The sequence below is a fragment of the Nematolebias whitei genome, chromosome 8, assembly GCF_014905685.2.
Source record: "Nematolebias whitei isolate Nwh7 chromosome 8, NemWhi1, whole genome shotgun sequence".
Taxonomy (NCBI): Eukaryota; Metazoa; Chordata; class Actinopteri; order Cyprinodontiformes; family Rivulidae; genus Nematolebias; species Nematolebias whitei.
Genome location: NC_056505.1, coordinates 1,310,858 through 1,329,943, shown reverse-complemented (window position 1 = coordinate 1,329,943; position 19,086 = coordinate 1,310,858). Strand labels below are relative to the sequence as shown.

The following is a 19,086-nucleotide window of genomic DNA, read 5'->3' as shown; positions in this document are numbered from 1 at the left end:
GGGGTGTCATGAGGGGGTCATAAGGGGTGTCATGAGGGGGGTCATGAGGGGTGTCATGAGGGGGTCATAAGGGGTGTCATGAGGGGGGTCATGAGGGGGTCCCTGAACCCAAAAAGTTTGAACCCCTCCATTAAAGGGATCATAGACCAGATCTCTGGCCTGGAAACTCCTTCAGATTCCTCAGGACGAGCTGGAGAGGTTTGTCTGCTGGACCCAGCCAGAGACAAGCAGCAGATGATGAGATGGACCTTTGACCAGTATGAAACCTTTGACCAGTATGAAATAAAGTTGACCATTAACTGTTGAATAAACGAACTGTCAGGTTGTCAGTGGAGAAACAGAACTGATGCAGACATGTAGGTCAGTCGACTCACCTTGGCGAAGCGTCGGTTGTACTGGGCCACCACGGTGGGATCGGGACACTCCAGTCTCTTGATGATCTCAAAGCTCTGGTTGAGCTGAGTGAAGATGTCCACCACGGAGCTGGAGAACAGAGCGTGCTCAGACGTCTGCTGGAACTGGAAGGACGAGAAGACAGACGAGTAACAATCCACCCGTTGTTCATCGCTGAGTCAGCGCAGTCTCCTGTTTTTAGACCATGTGATCCACATTCTGCTGTGTCAGACGCCACGCACATCAAAATGTTCCGCTGTATCAGGAGAAGACATTTTATTTCATAATCTTTAAAAAAATCTTTCAAATAAAAGATATTGATCTCATGACAAATCTCACTAATTTCTTCAGAAATATTGGTCTCTTTGAAATCTGCTTCAGCAGACGCATGTTTTGATCTGCTCTTGTTTTGTGTGGTCGTTCTTATTCTCAGTGAAATACGACCTCCATCAGATGGCAGCGTGACCCGTTTGCAGTTCTGAGGCGACCGCAGGCCCAGAAGAAGACGGGGCGTCACACGCAGCACGATGTGTAAATATGGATGCTACACATGTTAGCATGTGTGCGTCTGAAATTGTTCTTGAATGTTTGGTCCAGAGTTCATGACGGCTCCTTAGTTTGCCTTTTTGGAACAGGAGCGACGTACTCAAGGTCGAGGCAACACCATGGTATTGATGCGCTCGCCCCCACCTGTCCGATGTCAGAGCGGAATGAAATGAAACATCAGCGTTCAGACAGAGGTCGTTCTGAAAACATCACACACGGCTCTGGGTCAGCAGCACAGATGAAAAAGACCCGGGTCAGTTTTAAAAAATTACAAAAATCTGACGTGGGGACGTTAGCCTGCAGCGTGAATGTAGCCTAAACCAGTGGTTCCCAACACTGGTCCCTGAGGAACACCATCCTGCATATTTTAGTTGTTTCTTTGCTCCAACACACCTGAGCAAAGAAACAACTAAAACATGCAGGATGGTGTTCCTCAGGAACCAGTGTTGGGAACCACTGGAAACGTTATCTTTTGGTAAAGACAAAGAAAATCCTGGAAGGAATGTTTTAGCTAATTGTTGAGTAAACTCACAGAGTTTTAGCTATTTTTGTGTTGGCTAATGATCATTAGCTGTGGCGGCCATCTTACATTGGACTGATTACAAAAGTAGTCAGTAATAAAAACACATCATGTGATTACTTTCTGTGAGTTTTACTAACATACAGCCACTGGTTCAAAAGATATTTTGCTAACACAACAGACAGACAAAGACAAAGCAAAAACATGAAGCCTGCTTCAGCTTCAGCAGGGAGCGACGATGAAGGAGCTCTGTGAAGCTCCAGGAAACAAATGTCTCACTGACCCCCTCCCTCTTGTCTCTGTCCAGCGCTGCGTGCATGAAGTCTGTGGACACGTCCTCGTTCTCAGCCAACCAGGCGAGGACGAACTGGACAAACCACCTGCAGCAACAAGACCAAACCAACATTTAGGTTTCCTTTGATACATAACATGATTTTTGGCCCATTTGACTGTGCGTAAGTCTTGAGCCATCCTCCATTTTTTTTTAACAGAATTTTTTATCATTTTGCTTCCAAGCATCCACATTGGTTCTTTAAATTGCTCAATTCTTCAACTTTTCTGAAGCTGCTTCAGTTTTTATTTGGACTTTAGTTGCTTTTAACCTGAACATTTTCAGAAGAAAGTGTGTAGGGGCAGGGCAGTTGACTCGGGACCTGAAGGTCCCAGGGTCGATCTCCGGTCATTGCACATCCCATGGTGTCTCTGAGCAGGACACATTATCCCCAGTTGCTCCCTGGGCGCTTTCCACAGCTGCTCACTGCTCCACCTGGTGGTGGATGGGTTAAAAGCCAAGAGCCAATTTCATCATTGTATGGGAACATACAATGATGACAATACATAACACTATCATTATTAGTATTATTATTTATTTTTGTAAGCCAGTATCTCACTGGGCTTTGACTGTTGGAAACTAGTAGGAGACTTGAACTCTGCAGAGTTCTGAGTGGTTTTCATCAGGGAGCTGTGCAGCAGCATCTGTCAGGACGAACCTTGAAAATTAAAGCTTGTTGTTGAGTACAGAGGGCACAAGTGTATTTGAGGCCAGGAACATTATTGTGTTGCCCACCTCAGCAGCCACCTGGTGATTTTTTATTATTGTATTATCGATTCAACTTTGCTGGAGTTCTCTTCAGAACTGAAGATACGCAGAGTGAAAGAAGTTTGACGAGTTCTTCATCATCAGTGTGACTGTTAAACCTGAACATTTCTTTTTCTTCTTTTTCCTCTTCAGGTGTCTCCACAGCAAATCCTCCTCCATCTCACTCTGTCCTCTGTCCTCACTCCACTACCTCCATGTCCTCTCTAACTGCATCCATATGTCTCCTCTGTCTTTTTCCTGCAGCTGCATTTCTAACATCCTTCTACCAATATACCCACTGTCCCTCCTCTGGACATGTCCAAACCACTGTCCCTCCTCTGGACATGTCCAAACCACTGTCCCTCATCTGGACATGTCCAAACCACTGTCTCTCCTCTGGACATGTCCAAACCATCTCAGTGTGTCCTCTCTAACTTTATCTACCAGTTGTTCAACCTGTGCTGTACCTCTGATCATCTCATTCCTGATCTTCTCCATCCTTGTCTCTCCTAAGGAGAACCTCAACATCTTCATTTCTGACACTTCCAGTTCTGTCTCCTGTCTTTTTGTCCATGTCTCTGTCTCCAGACCATACAACACAGCTGGTCTCACCACTGTCTTGTAAACTTTTCCTTTGACCTTTGCTGACACCCTTTTTGTCACAAATCACTCCTGAAACTTTTCTCCATCACTCCATCCTGCCTGGACTCTCTTCTTCACCTCTTTAACACACTCCCCATGTTCCTGGACAGTGGACCCCAAGTCCTTGAGGTCCTGCACCTTTGTGACCTCTGCTCCTTGTAGCCTCACTGTTCCACCTCCTCCCTCTTATTCACACACATGGACTCTGTCTTACTACGGCTGACTTTCATTCCTCTTCTTTCAAGTGCATACCTCCACCTCTCCAAGTTCTCCTCCACCTGTTCCCTGCTCTCACAACAGATCACAATGTCATCTGCAAACATCATAGTCCACTTGATTCCTGCCTGACCTCATCTGTTAGTCGGTCCATCACCAGAGTAAACAAGAAGGGGCTCAGAGCTGATCCTTGATGCACTCCCACCTCCACCTTGAAGCTATTGGTCACTCCTACAGCACATCTCACCACTGTCCTGTTCAAAACCACATTTCAAACCAGTTTCCTCCACTTAGTTGCCCTGAACCTCAGGCCCACTGGGTGACAGTCCATAGAAAAAATAATGCTAAAACTAAGCCCTTGGTCAACCACCACTTGGTTCAACTTTCAAATCTGTTTTCCGTGCTTAGTGAGACGCCCGCCGAGGAGCAGACTCTCGTTGTTACCAGCTCCATAGTCTGAAACATGGCACCTGCAACTCAAACCTCAGTAAAAAATCATTCCAGGGGCCAGAGCAGGTGACATTGAATCCCACCTGAAACTACTGGCTAAAGCTAAGGTGAAATACAGTAAAATTATTATTCATGGCGGCGAAAATGAAACTCAGCTACGCAAATCAGAGATCACTAAAATTAATGTTGCTTCAGTGTATAACTTCACAAAGTCCATGTCTGACTTCGTAGTTTTCTCCTGCCCCCTCCCCAACCTATCCAGTGATGACACGTTTAGCCGTATTTTGACTTTGGAATCAAAGTCATGGAAATAATAACAATAGAAATAATAAACAAGAATGATAAAAACATATTGATAAGTTGTGCATATCGATCTCCAGGATCAAATATAGAAATATTCACTGATAAAATCGTACAACTATTGGACAAGAGTTTTAATAAAAGCATTTTTTGTGTGGAGATTTTAATATTGACCTGGGAAATAAAACAGATTCAAATAACATCAGTACATTTACAAATTCATTGTATAGTTTAAATCTTTATCCGTTAATATCAAAACCAACAAGAATTACAACTCATAGTGCTACAATAATCGATAATATTTTCACAAATGTAACAAATGGGGATGTGATGGGAGGTATTTTAATGAGTGATTTGAGTGATCATTTACCAGTTTTCATGATTTATAAAAATGATCAAAGCATTACAAAAGAAATTACAATTAAGAAAAAAACAATAAACACATCAAAAAAAGCAATGGACAAATTAAAAGATGATTTACATAAACAAAGCTGGAAAGACGTGTATGTTGATGATGTGAACAGATCATATGATGAGTTTATGAATATTTTAGGAGCTCTGTATGAAAAGAATTGTGTGCAAAATAATTGTACAAAGAGAAATGTTGTTGACCAACCATGGATGATGAAAGGGTTGAGAAATGCTTGTAAAAAAATAATTATTTGTATACATGTTTCTTGAAATTGAGAACACAAGAGGCCGAAAAGAAATATAAGAAGTATAAAAATAAATTAGTAGGGATTATAAGGAAACACAAGAAGGAATATTATAGTGATTTATTAAATAAAAGTAATGGTGATATGAAAGCTACATGGCAAGTAATAAATAGTGTTCTGAAAAGTCATAAAGCAAAAACAGGTATTTCACAATATTTTTTGAAGGATGATGATGAAATCATGATGAAAATGAAATTGTAAATGGATTTAATCATCATTTTGTGAACGTTGGATCAAGCCTTGCTGCTAAAATACCAAAAGTAGACAATAATGTGAACCATTCAGTTATAAGTTGTGACAACAGTATTTTTCTTAATGGAACTGACAAAGAAGAAATAATGAATGTAGTAAAAAATCTTACAGATAAGAGATCAAAAGACTGGGTGGACATGGATATGATGTTTGTAAAGGACATAATGAGTTATGTTATCGAGCCGTTTACATATATTTGTAATTTATCATTTTCAAAAGGAATATTTCCAGACAATATGAAAGTAGCTAAGGTAGTTCCTCTCTTTAAAAATGGTGATAAATGTGTGTTCAATAATTATAGACCAATATCCTTATTACCACAGTTCTCAAAAATTCTAGAAAAACTGTTTGTGACCAGATTAGATAAATTTATTACTAAACAAAACATTCTAAGTAGCAGTCAGTATGGGTTTAGAGCAAAAAACTCTACATCAATGGCTCTCATGGAAATAATAGAACAAATAACTACTGCTGTCGATCAAAAACAGTATTGTGTTAGTATTTTTGTTGATTTTAAAAAAGCATTTGATACTATTGACCACACTATTCTCCTTGAAAAATTAAATAAATATGGTATAAGAGCACCAGCATTACACTGGGTATCTAGCTATTTAAAAGATAGGAAACAGTTTGTACAAATAAATGGTGTAAGATCTGACCTGTGCAATATCACTTGTGGAGTTCCTCAAGGCTCTGTACTTGGACCAAAGTTATTTATTTTATATGTGAATGACTTAGTGAATGTATCAGGACTCCTCAAATGTGTCCTTTTTGCAGATGACACCACATTTTTTTGTTTGGGTAAAGATGTAAAACGGATGTTGGAATTGATGAAGACAGAATTTGATAAAATACAAACTTGGTTTAAACTTAATAAATTATCATTAAATTTAGATGAAACTAAATACATGATATTTAGTAACAAAAAGAGAACTGTTGATGATCCATTTAAAATTGAGGGTGTTGAGATTTGTAGAGTTAATGAGATGAAATTTTTGGGTGTAATCATTGATGAACAGCTCACATGGAAAAATCACATAAATTCTGTAAGAACAAAAATATCTAAATGTATTGCAGTACTATACAAAGTCAGGGAATTATTAAATGATAAAGCTCTGTACATGTTGTATAACACAATCATTGTTCCACATTTAATCTATTGCATTGATGTTTGGGGGAAAGCGTGTAAAACATTTACAAAACCTATTTTTATTTTACAGAAAAGAGCTGTAAGAATTATCACCAGAAAGCATTACTGTCACCCATCAAGCACATTATTTTATCAACTGAACTTATTGAAGTTCCATGATTTGGTAGATTATAGTATTTTATCAGTTATGTATAGGGCTCAAAATAACACATTACCATTAAATATCCAAAGAAATGTTGTTAAAAGACAAAGTTGTTACAATCTTAAGGGGATAGAGATATTTGTCAAACCAACATTCAGAACTAGTCTGAAGGGAAGGTCTACCTCAATCCAAGGAGTTGGATTGTGGAATGTTCTAGAGAGTGATGTGAAAAATGCCAAGTCAATGTGCACATTTAAGAAAAAGATCAAAGCTGAATTGTTAAAAAAGTATATATGAAGTAGCTTAGTGTGTGTTTTGTATTAGAATTAGAAAAATTATAAAGTTATTCATTTTGTTCTGTTACTTGAAAATTATTATGATTGAAATAATTGTTTGAAAAAAGGGGCAGATATAATAAGATTTTTTATTCTTTCTGCACCTTTCATTTTAAATCTCTTTTGTATCTTTTTATATTGTTATGGAATTGTTTTGTACTTTTTTTAAATGAATAAACTTTATACCATACCATACTTTGAACTGTTGGGCGTCCAGGTGGTGTTCTGAAAACAGCGTAGGATTTGTAGACAACTGAAGTGCATTTTGGAGAAAACCCTGTCTGATGTGGAGAGAAGGAATCCATCCTACCTTAAATGGAGCAGGTCTTCTCTCTATAAACTTAGCTGATTCAGTTGGACATCCGGGTTGTTGACAATTATCAGAATCAGTTTATTATTGCCATGTCAATGAACGAGGTTCACAAACTAGGAATTTGCTTCGACATAAAGGTGCGAATAATAATAAAGTAAAATAAAGTAAAAATGAAAACATAACATAAAATTAATGGTCCAATCTAGAAATCAGTCCACAGTTTTTTTTCTATGACCTCTACTCTTCTTTCTCTTTCATTCTCTTCATTCATTAGCTCCTAAAAGTACTCCTTCCATCTTCCCATCACACTCTCCTCACTCGTTAGAACATTACCATTCCTACCTTTAACAAGCCTAACCTGCTGCACATCCTTTCCAGCCTGATCCCTCTGTCTCTTCAATCGATACAAGTCCTTCTCGCCCTCTTTAGTGTCCAGTCTCCCATACAACTCATCGTACGCCCTCTGCTTTGCCTTAGCTACCTCCCTCTTTGCTCTACATCCCATCTCCTTATATTCCTGTCTCCTCTCTTCAGTCCTCTCTCTGTCATATTTCTTCTTGACTAACCTCTTTCTTTGAACATCTTCCTGCACTTCACTGTTCCACCACCAGGTTTCCTGATCATCCATTCTCTGTCCAGATGACACACCAAGTACCTTCCTACCTGTCTCTCTAATTACTGTTGCTGTAGTAGTCCAGTCATCTGGAAGCTCTTTCTTACCACCCAGAGCCTTCAACAGCTCCTCTCTGAATTTATCACAACATTCTTCCTTCTTCATCTTCCACCATTTGGTCTTCTTCTCTGATTTGACTCTTTTTCTCTTCTTCACAACAACAGTCATTCTACACACAACCATCCGATGCTGTCTGGCCACGCTCTCCTCTGCCACAACCTTACAGTCTCCAATCTCCCTCAGGTTTCCTCTTCTACACAGAATGTAGTCGACCTGCGTACTCCTTCCTCCACTCTTATAGGTCACTCTATGCTCCTCCCTCTTTTGGAAATAAGTGTTGACTACAGCCATTTCCATTCTCTTGGTAAAATCCAGCACCATCTGTCCTTCCTGGTTTCTTTCCTTGTCACCAAATCTACCCATCACTTCCTCATCCTCTGTTTCCTTCACCAACATGTCCATTCAGGTCTGCTCCATCACCACCCTCTCCTCCCTGGGAATACTCTCTATCACTTCATCCAGATCTTTACAAAATGTATCTTTCTCCTCCACATCACATCCAACCTGTGGAGCATAACCACTGACAACATTTAGCATCAGACCTTCTACTTCTACCTTCAGACACATCACCCTATCTGACACTCTCTTCACCTCTACTATATTCTTTACCAACTCCTCCTTCAGGACCACCCCTACTCCATGTCTCTTTCAATCCACACCATGGTAAAACAGTTTGAACCCTGCTCCAATGCTGCGAGCCTTGCTGCCCTTCCACTTGGTCTCTTGGATGTCATGATCAGCGGCCCCCACTGGCCCCCCATCTGCTCACTTCCCTGCCCCTTCATGACATGCCATGTTTTCTGCCCCTCCCCTTCATGTTTTGTTTATCCCTCAGCTCCTGTCATTGCTCACATTTGCTCCTGTCAGTTAACAGTTCACCACACCCCATCAGCCTATCACAGCAATCAGCCCTGATTCCACTCACCTGTTCAGCTCATCTGTTTCACCTGCTCTGCACCCTTTATAAACTCCTTTCTCCCTCTCCACCGGTGCCGTATTATTGCACCACTCATGGTCCCCGATAGTGAAGCCTTCAATCATAGTATCTTGTATCCTTGCCTTGTCTTGCCTTGAACCCTCGCCTGTTTTTTGACTCCTCTCGTTGCCTACCCCTCTTGGATTTGTTTGCCACTCTGGCCATGGTAACGGACCCTGTTTCCTCTACTAGACCACGCTTCACTGATTACATTTTTGGATTTTGTATCTGGACCTCTGCCTTCCTGTTCATGACCCCTGCTCTGACAACCGGACTCCGTTATTGGATTTGCCCCTCAAACCACGTTATTGCAGCTGCTCTGCAAAGGATCAGTGACGTCATTGCTGCAGTCTTGACAGGTGACTCTCACCATCCATCTGCCTGTGCAGACTGTCAACTCAGCTGATCCTGATTTTGCACCCACAGCCTATAATAAATAAAAACTGTACTTGTTTTTGCACTCCTGTGTCTGGCTTGTATATTAAGAATCCAAAAACCCTGGTTCGTGTCATTGGACACATAAAACATCTACCTTCTTTCTCAGCATCATGTCAGCCAGCTCTCTACCTTTGCCTGTCTTTGTCCCCACATTTAGAGTTGCAACCCTCAGTCCTACATTCTTCACTTTCCTCTTCTCCCTCTGTCTCCTGACATGTTTCCCTCCTCGTGGTCTTCATATCTGTTCTCCAACTGCAGGTAACAAAAGTAGGATCATTATCATCAGTCCCTTTAGCCTGAGAGCTGTACAAACATCAGTCACCAGCAACCCTCAGCAATGCTGGTACATGAAAAGTGTACAAATGGCTTCTGCTCATTGACAAGTGGATGCTGTCTTTATGGAGTCCTTCAGCTTTTCCTTGAAGGATCATTTAAGGATTCAAGGTTCTTTATTTGTCATTCGCACGTGGTGGAACAAAATTATGTCCACAGGGTCCCAGTTACATCCAACAATAAAATGTAAAAGAAAAACAGTAATAAGATCAAAGATATGAACAAAGAAAAATGTTGTGTTGTGTGTTTCCTTGACTGATGAAGCCTTCTGGATAGAAGGTGAAACGCTTCAGCAAAAAAAGAAACTGTCCAGATGACCTGACTGAAAATTGTTGGATAAAAAAATGTTAATTAAATATACTCTAAGCATTAACAGCATAAAAACAAACATTACGCCGAACAGCAGCACGAACATGAGTCTGTGTGAGCTGATGAACACATCAACATGAAATAGATCAGCAGAAACATCATGTTCGACAGAGTTCCCTTGGCCCTCACTACGTGGGCAAACCACTTGAACTTCTTCTTGAGAACATGGACCGCAGCATTTGTAGTGTGACAGGACCAGCGGACCTAAAGCAGGCATCAATAGTAAATGCATATATTCTTCTCTATATCTCAGCGTTCAAAGTTTCTGCAGTTCCAGGTTCCAGTTCAAAACCTGTTCCGGGTTTCTGCAGCATAAAAGGCTGACAACTCAAGTGCATGTAGGAGTCTGATTCTGGTAGCCAGTCAGCAACACTAATCTGTCCTTCCAAACAAGTCTAGCTAGTTCTCTAGCAGCTTTAGCTGCACTCGACCTCTTTAACCAAGTTGCTCTCTGGCGTGAACAAAGGCCTGAGGTTGTGTCTCGCTGATGTTTGTTATGAGGCTCATGTTTACCAGAAACCGTGGTCTTGTTCTCCAGACTGATCTCCATGCCATGACGACAACTCACAAAGGTTCTTTGCTTGAACGACCATTGGTAAATGATCATTGGTTGATCCAGTCATAAGGTCTGTATCATCAGCAAAGCAAAGATTGCTGATTTCTCTTCTTCACAGTTTTAAAGGGGGGTTGCTTTCTATCAGTGCATTGGCTTCACAGTGTTGGATGCATGACAACTGTAGCTGAAGTTAGTATCGACCAGTACCATACTCATGGCTGCCTTGCACAGTGCCTGTGTGGTGCTGGTCAGTAATGTTGAGCCGCCTTTCGTTGATCTTCTTCTCTGTCAAAAGATTTATTGTAACTCACAAAACATAATCGTTTGATTTGCCTAGCTCAATATACTCCTCACAAAACAGGTCAAATACTGGATCCAACCATGACCCCTCATGCCCAAGAGCAGAAATTCCACCTCATAATTGGGGGGGGGGGGGGGGGGGGGGCGGGGACAATGACACAGTATACAGGGAGTTTTAAATAATAACCATATAAACAATAAGAACAGGTTGTGTCAAGCTTCCTTTTTACAGAACTGTGGGGGTATAGAGGACCCCCCCCCCCACACACACACACACCACCACCTCAGGGTTTCCACATAGGATGATACCTAAAGGTGAAGGATGGACAAATAAAAAACTTTTAATGATTAAAAAAACACTATTAATGAAGTTAATTTAACAAAGAAATGACTCTTTCAGCCGGTACTGCATCTGTGCTGTTTAGCTGTTTGCAGGACGGATTGGTTTTGGGAAGAGCAGCTTATTAAAATGAAAGAACATGTTCAGGTGAACAGAGTTGTTACTCTCACAGGAAGGACGTAACACAATCGCACACTTTCTGCAACCTAATAATACAATCTGAACCCAAAGAGTTCAGCATGCAGCGATTTAACAGACACTTGTTGTTGGAGGAGACAGGAAGTAAACGATGATCGAACGATTTTTCTTACGCAGGGTATTCAGGAACAACATCAGCGGACGACGGCAGCTCCCTCACGTACTCGTTGTACAGCCACTTGACTTTAAAGTGCAGGTTCATGTAGTCAGCAGACTTACAGAGTTGATGCTTTTCATGATCTGAAAACAAACACACAAAAACAACCATAAAACACAACAAACACAAACAACGATGACCTTCTGCTGAACAACCTGAAGCCTTCCATCAGTCAACAGTTTGTAGAACTAAAAAGGTTGTTTTAAACCACAAATCTTTCACTCAGACCGAATTACTTAATCAGACATGGCATGGAAACAAACAAACAAACAAACAAACACATGCATCGTATCTCAGAAGGGTGGAATACTATAAAAAACTACAACAGAGTTATTTAACTACAGTCACTAAAAAACAACAAAAGAAAATCTTCACAAATTCATCCTCTAAGTTTTGTTTCACCTTATGTTTGGTTCCACCTTTTTCTAAAGTTCTACCGCATAAAACAAGAACTCATTTTCAAGAGAGACATGTACCATACACATTCATACATATTCTGTATGTAATTTATTTCCTGCTGTTTAATTATGACCAACGTTAAGGACGTTGGCCACTCTAGTGGCTGTCCAGTTAAATTTCAGAAAATTATTTCACACTTGAAGCAGATGAACACTGATGCCTTTTTACAGGAGACCCATGTGCATTCTGCTGATAGTGGAAACTTTGTTAAAAAATGGTCTGGTCAAGTGTTTCAGTCTAATTTCCAACACAAGTCAAGATATTATAGTTGGTAAACAGGTGCAAATTACAGTCTCGAGTGTGCATGCTGATAATGCTGGGCGGTATGTTGTGATGGTGGGGAAGTTGTACATGCTGCCAGTGATCTTGGTTTTGGTGTATGCTCCTAATTGTCCAGGACATCCTTGTAAAAGAGACTAATGATCTCAATGGATTTCTTCCTGGTAAAATAAAGGTATTTTATTATTGGGATGATTCTACATTTTTTAGTAACCTCTTCTCACATATGCCAAAAATGCCAACACATAAACTTATAATTGGTGGTGACATAAATTGTGTGCTCTCATCTCTTGATTTTAGTTTTGATGGGGGAAAACTACTCTGACCAAGTCCACTCAACTAATCAAATAATTTCTTTTTTTGTTCCCTTGCCCGGACGTGGGTCACCTGGGCCCCACTCTGGAGCCAGGCCTGGAGGTGGGGCATGCGGGCGAGCGCCTGGTGGCCGGGCTTTTACCCATGGAGCTCGGCCGGGCACAGCCCGAAGAGGAGACGTGGGTCCCCCTTCCCATGGGCTCACCACCTGTGGGAGGGGCCAAAGGGGTCGGGTGCAATGTGGGATGGGTGGTGGCCGAGGGCGGGGACCCTGGCGATCTGATCCTCGGCTACAGAAGCTGGCTATTGGGACGTGGAATGTCGCCTCACTGGTGGGGAAGGAGCCTGAGCTGGTGTGTGAGGCTGAGAGGTTCCAGCTAGAAATAGTCGGACTCACCTCTACGCATGGCTCTGGCTCTGGAACCAGTTTCCTTGAGAGGGGCTGGACACTCTTCCACTCTGGTGTTGCCCCTGGTGAGAGGTGCCGTGCAGGAGTGGGCGTACTTATTGCCCCCCAACTTGGTGCCTGTGTGTTTGGGTTCACCCCAGTGAATGAGAGGGTGGCCTCCCTCCGCCTACATGTGGGGGGACGGGTTCTGATTGTCGTTTGTGCTTATGCACCAAACGGCAGTTTGGATTATCCACCCTTTCTGGAGTCCTTGGAAGGGGTACTGGAAAGTGCACCTTCTGGGGACTCCCTTGTTCTGCTGGGGGACTTCAATGCTCATGTGGGCAATGACAGTGAGACCTGGAGGGGTGTGGTTGGGAGGAAAGGCCCCCCTGATCTGAACCAGAGTGGTGTTCTGTTGTTGGACTTCTGTGCTCGTCATGGATTGTCAATAACGAACACCTTGTTCAGGCATAAGGGTCTCCATATGTGCTCTTGGAACCAGGACACCCTAGGCCGCAGTTCGATGATCGACTTTGTCATTGTCTCATCTGATCTGCGGCCACATGTTTTGTACACTCGGGTGAAGAGAGGGGCGGAGCTGTCCACTGATCACTACTTGGTTGTGAGTTGGCTCCGATGGTGGGGGAGGATGCCGGTCAGACCTGGCAGACCCAAACGTATTGTGAGGGTTGGCTGATAGAGAATGCTCTGTCAATAGCACAGGCCTCAGTATTGTGTTGAAGATCCTCACAGAAGGCCTCAATGTAGCCTAGATGATCTATGATGAAAACAGCAGCAGAATGCAGCTTGCAACCACAGACTGGTGGGAGTTAGCTGCTCAAAGGATGCTGAAGGCCACCTACTGCAGAGTTGAATGGAGGCTATCTGCTGCAAGGCTGGTGAAAAGTAGCTTCATCACTCAGGGCAGGTGAAACAGATCCCAGGGAGTAGAACAATCAGATTCAGAGTGGAGCAACCAAAGAATGCAGCAGCACTGGGTGGATACAGCGGGCTGCAGAGCAGGACAGATGATCCGAGCCTCAAGTTGTGGGACAGGGTAGACAGAGCAGGCCTCCACTCAGGCTGCAGATCAATGGCAGCAAATTTAGCAGGCCTTGGTCGATTGAGCAGGACGGATGGAGTAGGCCTCAGGCTGTGGAGTAGGGAAGGTGGTTTGAGTGAGGCTTGGGCACCAAGATAGTCCAACTGAGCTTCAGCAAACACCAGAGACTTTAAAATGGTGCTACTCAGCAAACAGCTCCAGGTTGAAGAAAGGCCCATCTTCAGTTATTCATTACTTTTGATTTTAGTATTACCATTAAGCATATGCATAGAGCACAAAATAACATTAAAAATTGATTGAAAAAATAAATTAAAACTGAATTTAAAAACAAAAGTTAAGAAGATAAAAGAAGAAGCTCAGAGCAAACAATTGACATGCTGCCACCTTGGATTCAACCATCTCATTAAATGACAATAAAGATGTATTAAAATTATCTTGACTTTTATTTGCCAAACACTGTAGATTTATTATTATTTCCAAGGTTCTTGAAAAAGTCATTGCTAGTCAACTTCACTCTCACCTATCCAACAATAACATTTATGAAGAGTTTCAATCTGGTTGTCGCCCCCACCATAGCACCGAAACAGCTCTAATAAAAATAACTAATGACCTTCTTCTTGTCGCTGACTCTGCTCTTCTGTCCATCCTAATAAACTGAGGCGGCTGTCTAAACTGAAGCCCATATTGTCCAAAAAGAACCTGGAGACAGTAATACATGCATTCATTACATCTACGCTTGATTACTGCAATTCACTCCTGTTTGGTATCAGTCAGACCTCCATTGCACGACTACAACTGGTCCAGAATGCAGCAGCCCCATTTTTAACCAGTACAGGCAAAAGAGAGCACATTACATCAGTTTTGGCCTCCCTGCACTGGTTACCGGTTCACTTTTGAATCCAGTTCAAAATACTGATGTATGTTTACAAATCACTGAACAGTTTTGACCCCCCCCCCCCCCCCCATCTCTCTGATCTGCTACAACCGTATGTCCCACCACGTTCCCTGAGGTCAGCGGACCAGTTGCTCCTCACAGTTCCAGGAACTCGTCTTAAGTGCAGAGGTGACAGGGCCTTCTCTGTAGCAGGACCAAGACTTTGGAACGAGTTACCTCTGCTTGTCAGACTGGCCCCCTTCCTCTCGGTTTTCAAGTCCAGTTTAAAAACTCACTACTATTCAGTATCTTTCAACACCAGATGATCTGTGTTTTGATCCTGTATGCTCCACACTGGTTTGTCGTCATTATCTGCATCGTTTTTATGTCTATATTCTGATTTACTTCATTTTGTATTTTGCTTTGTGTGTTACCTGTTGTTCTGTCTGTACAGCACTTTGGTTGGCCTTGTAGCTGTTTTAAGTGCTCTATAAATAAAGTGGTATGGTATGTATATCAACATTTAGCTATTTTCTACGTTAGTCGCTAATCTCACTGTTGTTCCAGCGATTGTGATCAATTTCATCCAAAACTGGAAGTAAAGATGAACGGCAATGATAAAAATAAAGACCTGATGGCGCCATGAAATGAAGGTGTGGTTGACACAAGCACGCATGCACGCACACTCAGGTATCCCACCCTCTGATGGACACAGGATCTTACCCTCCAGAGCGTATTTCATGTCCTGAGCAAAGAGGGTCCACAGGACCTCAGCGCTGACTTTCCCCACATTCAGCTCCTGAGGAAACCTGTGAGGAGGAGGAGGAGAGGGTTCAGCATCCACCTGCTTCTACCAACATGCATCATGATTATAAGGTAAGAAAATGAAAGATAACATTAAAGGCACTTATGATAAAACAAGAGTACCACATACGGTACGATGTACGCCGGTCAACAAACACAGCAATCTATAGCAATGGTCCAGACAAGCAGAGACTTGTAAAAAAAAACTTTGACCTTGGTTTTTGACCTTGATATTAGAGCTAGGGGGAGAAAAGCGCATGTGACACTCTGCCTAGTGATGATGCATATGAGGATAAAGTTTCATGAAATGATCTTGAGCAGATCAAAAGTTCATCAAACAAATGAATGATATTTCTTGATATAAGAAGCTTTACTGACTGGTTGATGACAGCCGTGTACGAGTTCTTGTCCTCCTCAATGATGGAAACGATGAGCGTGATGAGTTTGGGCCAGAAGTCCAGGTTCTGGACACTCGGACCTTGCTCCTCCAGTTGGTTTTCCTTTTCCTCCTCTTCCTCCTTGTCCTCCTCTTCATCCTCTCCCTCTCCTTCTGATTTTTCCTTCTTTTGTCCTTTTCCCCTCTCTGTTTCTGACTGTAGTGATGTAAACAGATGACAATAAAATGAACTCAATTCATGAACTCATGAATTCAATTATGTGCCATAATTAAATATTCAGTGTTTACTCAGCGATTCAGTAAATACAACATACAAAGTACATATTCATGATTCATTTGTGTCATTTCAACACGTGAAGCATAACAAAGACTCATTTCATGATTTTCTTCATTTGTTAAAAAAACTAAAAGACTCAAGAAATTGGTCCAAAAATTATTCAGGGACCTAAAAATGTTTTATGTCATCTCGGCATTTGGTACTTTTAGTCTGAAAGCTTGCATGGCACAGCTTTTCTATGAAGATTAGTAGTTATTTTAAATGGTGCAACGTTTCTTGGCGTTATGGTAACTTATTTTAGGTGGTGCAGCTCTTCTAAAATTTATGGTAATCCTCATGCTGCACACACCGCTGCCGGACCACGGACAGGTTCAGGCCTGAGAACATATTATGGGGAGCTGGGTTGAAAGGTAGAGCGGCACGGTGGCTCAGTTTGTAGAGCTGTTGCCTCTCAGCAAGAAGGTCACTGGTTCAAATCCAGGACCTTTCTGGGTGGAGTTTGCATGTTCTCTCCGTGCTGTGTGGGTTTCCTCCTGGTGCTCCAGTTTCCTCCCACAAACCAAAATCATGCATGTTAGGCTGATTGGTAACTCTAAATTGTCTCTAGGTGAGAGAGAGTGAATGGGTGTTTGTCTCATTTGTCCCTGTGATGGATTGGACACCTGTCCAGGGTGTCCCCCGCCTCTCGCACAGTGACTGCTGGATATGGGCACCAGTGATGCCCGCAACCCAAAAAGGAAGAAGCTGGTAAAGATGATGGATGGATGGCTGGGTTGTCAGGTAGAAAATGATCAATTCTCATCTTGCTGCTTTAAAATGAGTCTATTTTGACCCAAACTGTCATAATATTCGAGTGAGGATGCACTCTCTCAGCCAACCAGGAGTTTTGGAGTGGGGGAGGGGGTGAGGGTGTTGTGATTGGTAAACACGCTCATAGGAAGGCGGGGCGTTAAACCATTAATTATACAGTATATTTTATGGACCTTATTCCATTCAGTAAATACAACATGCATATTAATAAAAACAATAACTATTATGTTTATATGGAATAAACACAATAGTTATTGTTTTTATGGCAACACTGTCTGACTCCAAACTCCGATCCTGTCTAACCCTGAATGTTAGGAAACACCTTGTATCTGTGACTTTCCTTCCCTCCATTGATCACGGTGACATTATTTACATGAACGCTCCTACAAGAACCCTGCAGATGTTGGATGCTGCAGATGTTGGATGCTGCAGATGTTGGATGCTGTCTATCATGGTGCACTAAGATTCATAACTGGCTGTAACTATCGTACCCACCACTGCACCCAGTATTCACTGGTTAACTGGTCACCATTAACTTCACACAGACTCTCCCACTGGTACATCTTCATCTTTAAATCACTTCCTGGTCTGCTGCCTTCATACATCTCCTCCTACATGTCTCTGTGTGAGTGCAGCTACAGCGTGCGCTCTCAGGACATCATTACCTGCAGTGTTCCCTCAGTGAGGACTGAACTAGACAAAAGGACCTTCTCCTACTCCGCTCCTGTTTCCTGGAACATCTTGTAAAAAGACCTGAAGGTCTCGACCTTGACCTCTCTAAGTGGCTTCAAACATCTGTGAAGTTCCTGCAGATGTTCCTGTTTTTAGTTTTCTACATTCACCTTTATAATCTAGCTGTTTTTTTTAAATATAATTTTCTTTCTTTATTTTTTCAATTTATATTCTTTCTTTTATGACAGTCTTTTGTTGTCATCACTCTTTCTTAAAAACAGGTCTCACTTGTAAATGAGTCCTCAGGGCTAAATTAGACTAACCTGTTTAAATAAATGTTGAATGAAAAAACACTGAAGGTGAGTGAAAAAAAACTAGCAAGAGATTTTAAACGTTTGCATCTTTGTCTTTGTGTAACTTTTTCAGGTGGACTTGGATAAGTTTTAGTTGACCACCACTAGGGGCCAAGACGGGGTAGAGGTAGGGCAGCCGACTTGGGACCCGAAAGTCCCAGGTTCAATCCACAGCCATTCCCACATGTCGTGGTGTCTCTTAGCAAGACACTTAATCCCTAATTGCTCCCCGGGCGCTTACTTAGCTGCTCACTGCTCCACCTGGGTGTATCTCAGGTGCGATGGGTTAAATACAGAGAACCAGTTTCGCCATTGTATGGAAACATAGAATGATGACAACACATAGCACTTTTTTACTTGAACTAAAACATAGAAAGTCATTTGACAACATCTTCATGCAGTGAAAGTTGTTAAGGGGAAACTGCGTTGAGAACTGATGCTTTTATTCATTTTTAAATTTCCAACCAGATCCAAATCAGAAATGAGGGATGGAACTCTGAACAACTTTCTGACGCTCACCGCCTGGCCCGCAGATTGGAACTGGTGGTTGAAGAGTTGCTGACAGTTATTGAAGATGTACTCATAGGTGGAGTTCAGGCAGGCCTTGATGCAGTCCCGCACCACGTTGGCTGCGCGTGGTGGACTCGGAAGCTCGAGAACCTTCACATGAAAAAAAACAGGAAGAGGAGGAAACATAAGGCAGAAAAGAAACAAGAAAAATTAGATGTGCCTCACACAATATCACAAGACACCATCCTCTAGTATCTAAAAACATTGTGCTTTAATACCAAAAGACACTACCCTCTAGTATCCCAAGACATTGTCCTCTAATATCCCAAGACTTTGTCCTCTAATATCTCAAGACTTTGTGCTCTAATATCCCAAGACATTGTCCTCTACTATCTCAAGACATTGTCCTCTAATATCCCAATACATTGT

The 19,086-nt window shown here is 42.1% G+C and overlaps 1 protein-coding gene across 1 annotated transcript in view; it reads right to left on the bottom strand.

The window, feature by feature from the left end:
- The window catches only part of LOC119412961 (protein unc-13 homolog B), a 141,509-nt gene that overhangs the window by 42,905 nt on the left and 79,518 nt on the right, over positions 1 to 19,086 (bottom strand). The window contains exons 16-21 of the mRNA XM_037679971.1: positions 18,661 to 18,807; positions 16,017 to 16,123; positions 15,558 to 15,643; positions 11,410 to 11,536; positions 1,743 to 1,839; positions 375 to 518 (exon numbers count right to left, since the gene is read on the bottom strand). Coding sequence (XP_037535899.1) covers positions 375 to 518; positions 1,743 to 1,839; positions 11,410 to 11,536; positions 15,558 to 15,643; positions 16,017 to 16,123; positions 18,661 to 18,807 — 708 coding nt within the window. The remainder of the gene's footprint in view (positions 1 to 374; positions 519 to 1,742; positions 1,840 to 11,409; positions 11,537 to 15,557; positions 15,644 to 16,016; positions 16,124 to 18,660; positions 18,808 to 19,086) is intronic.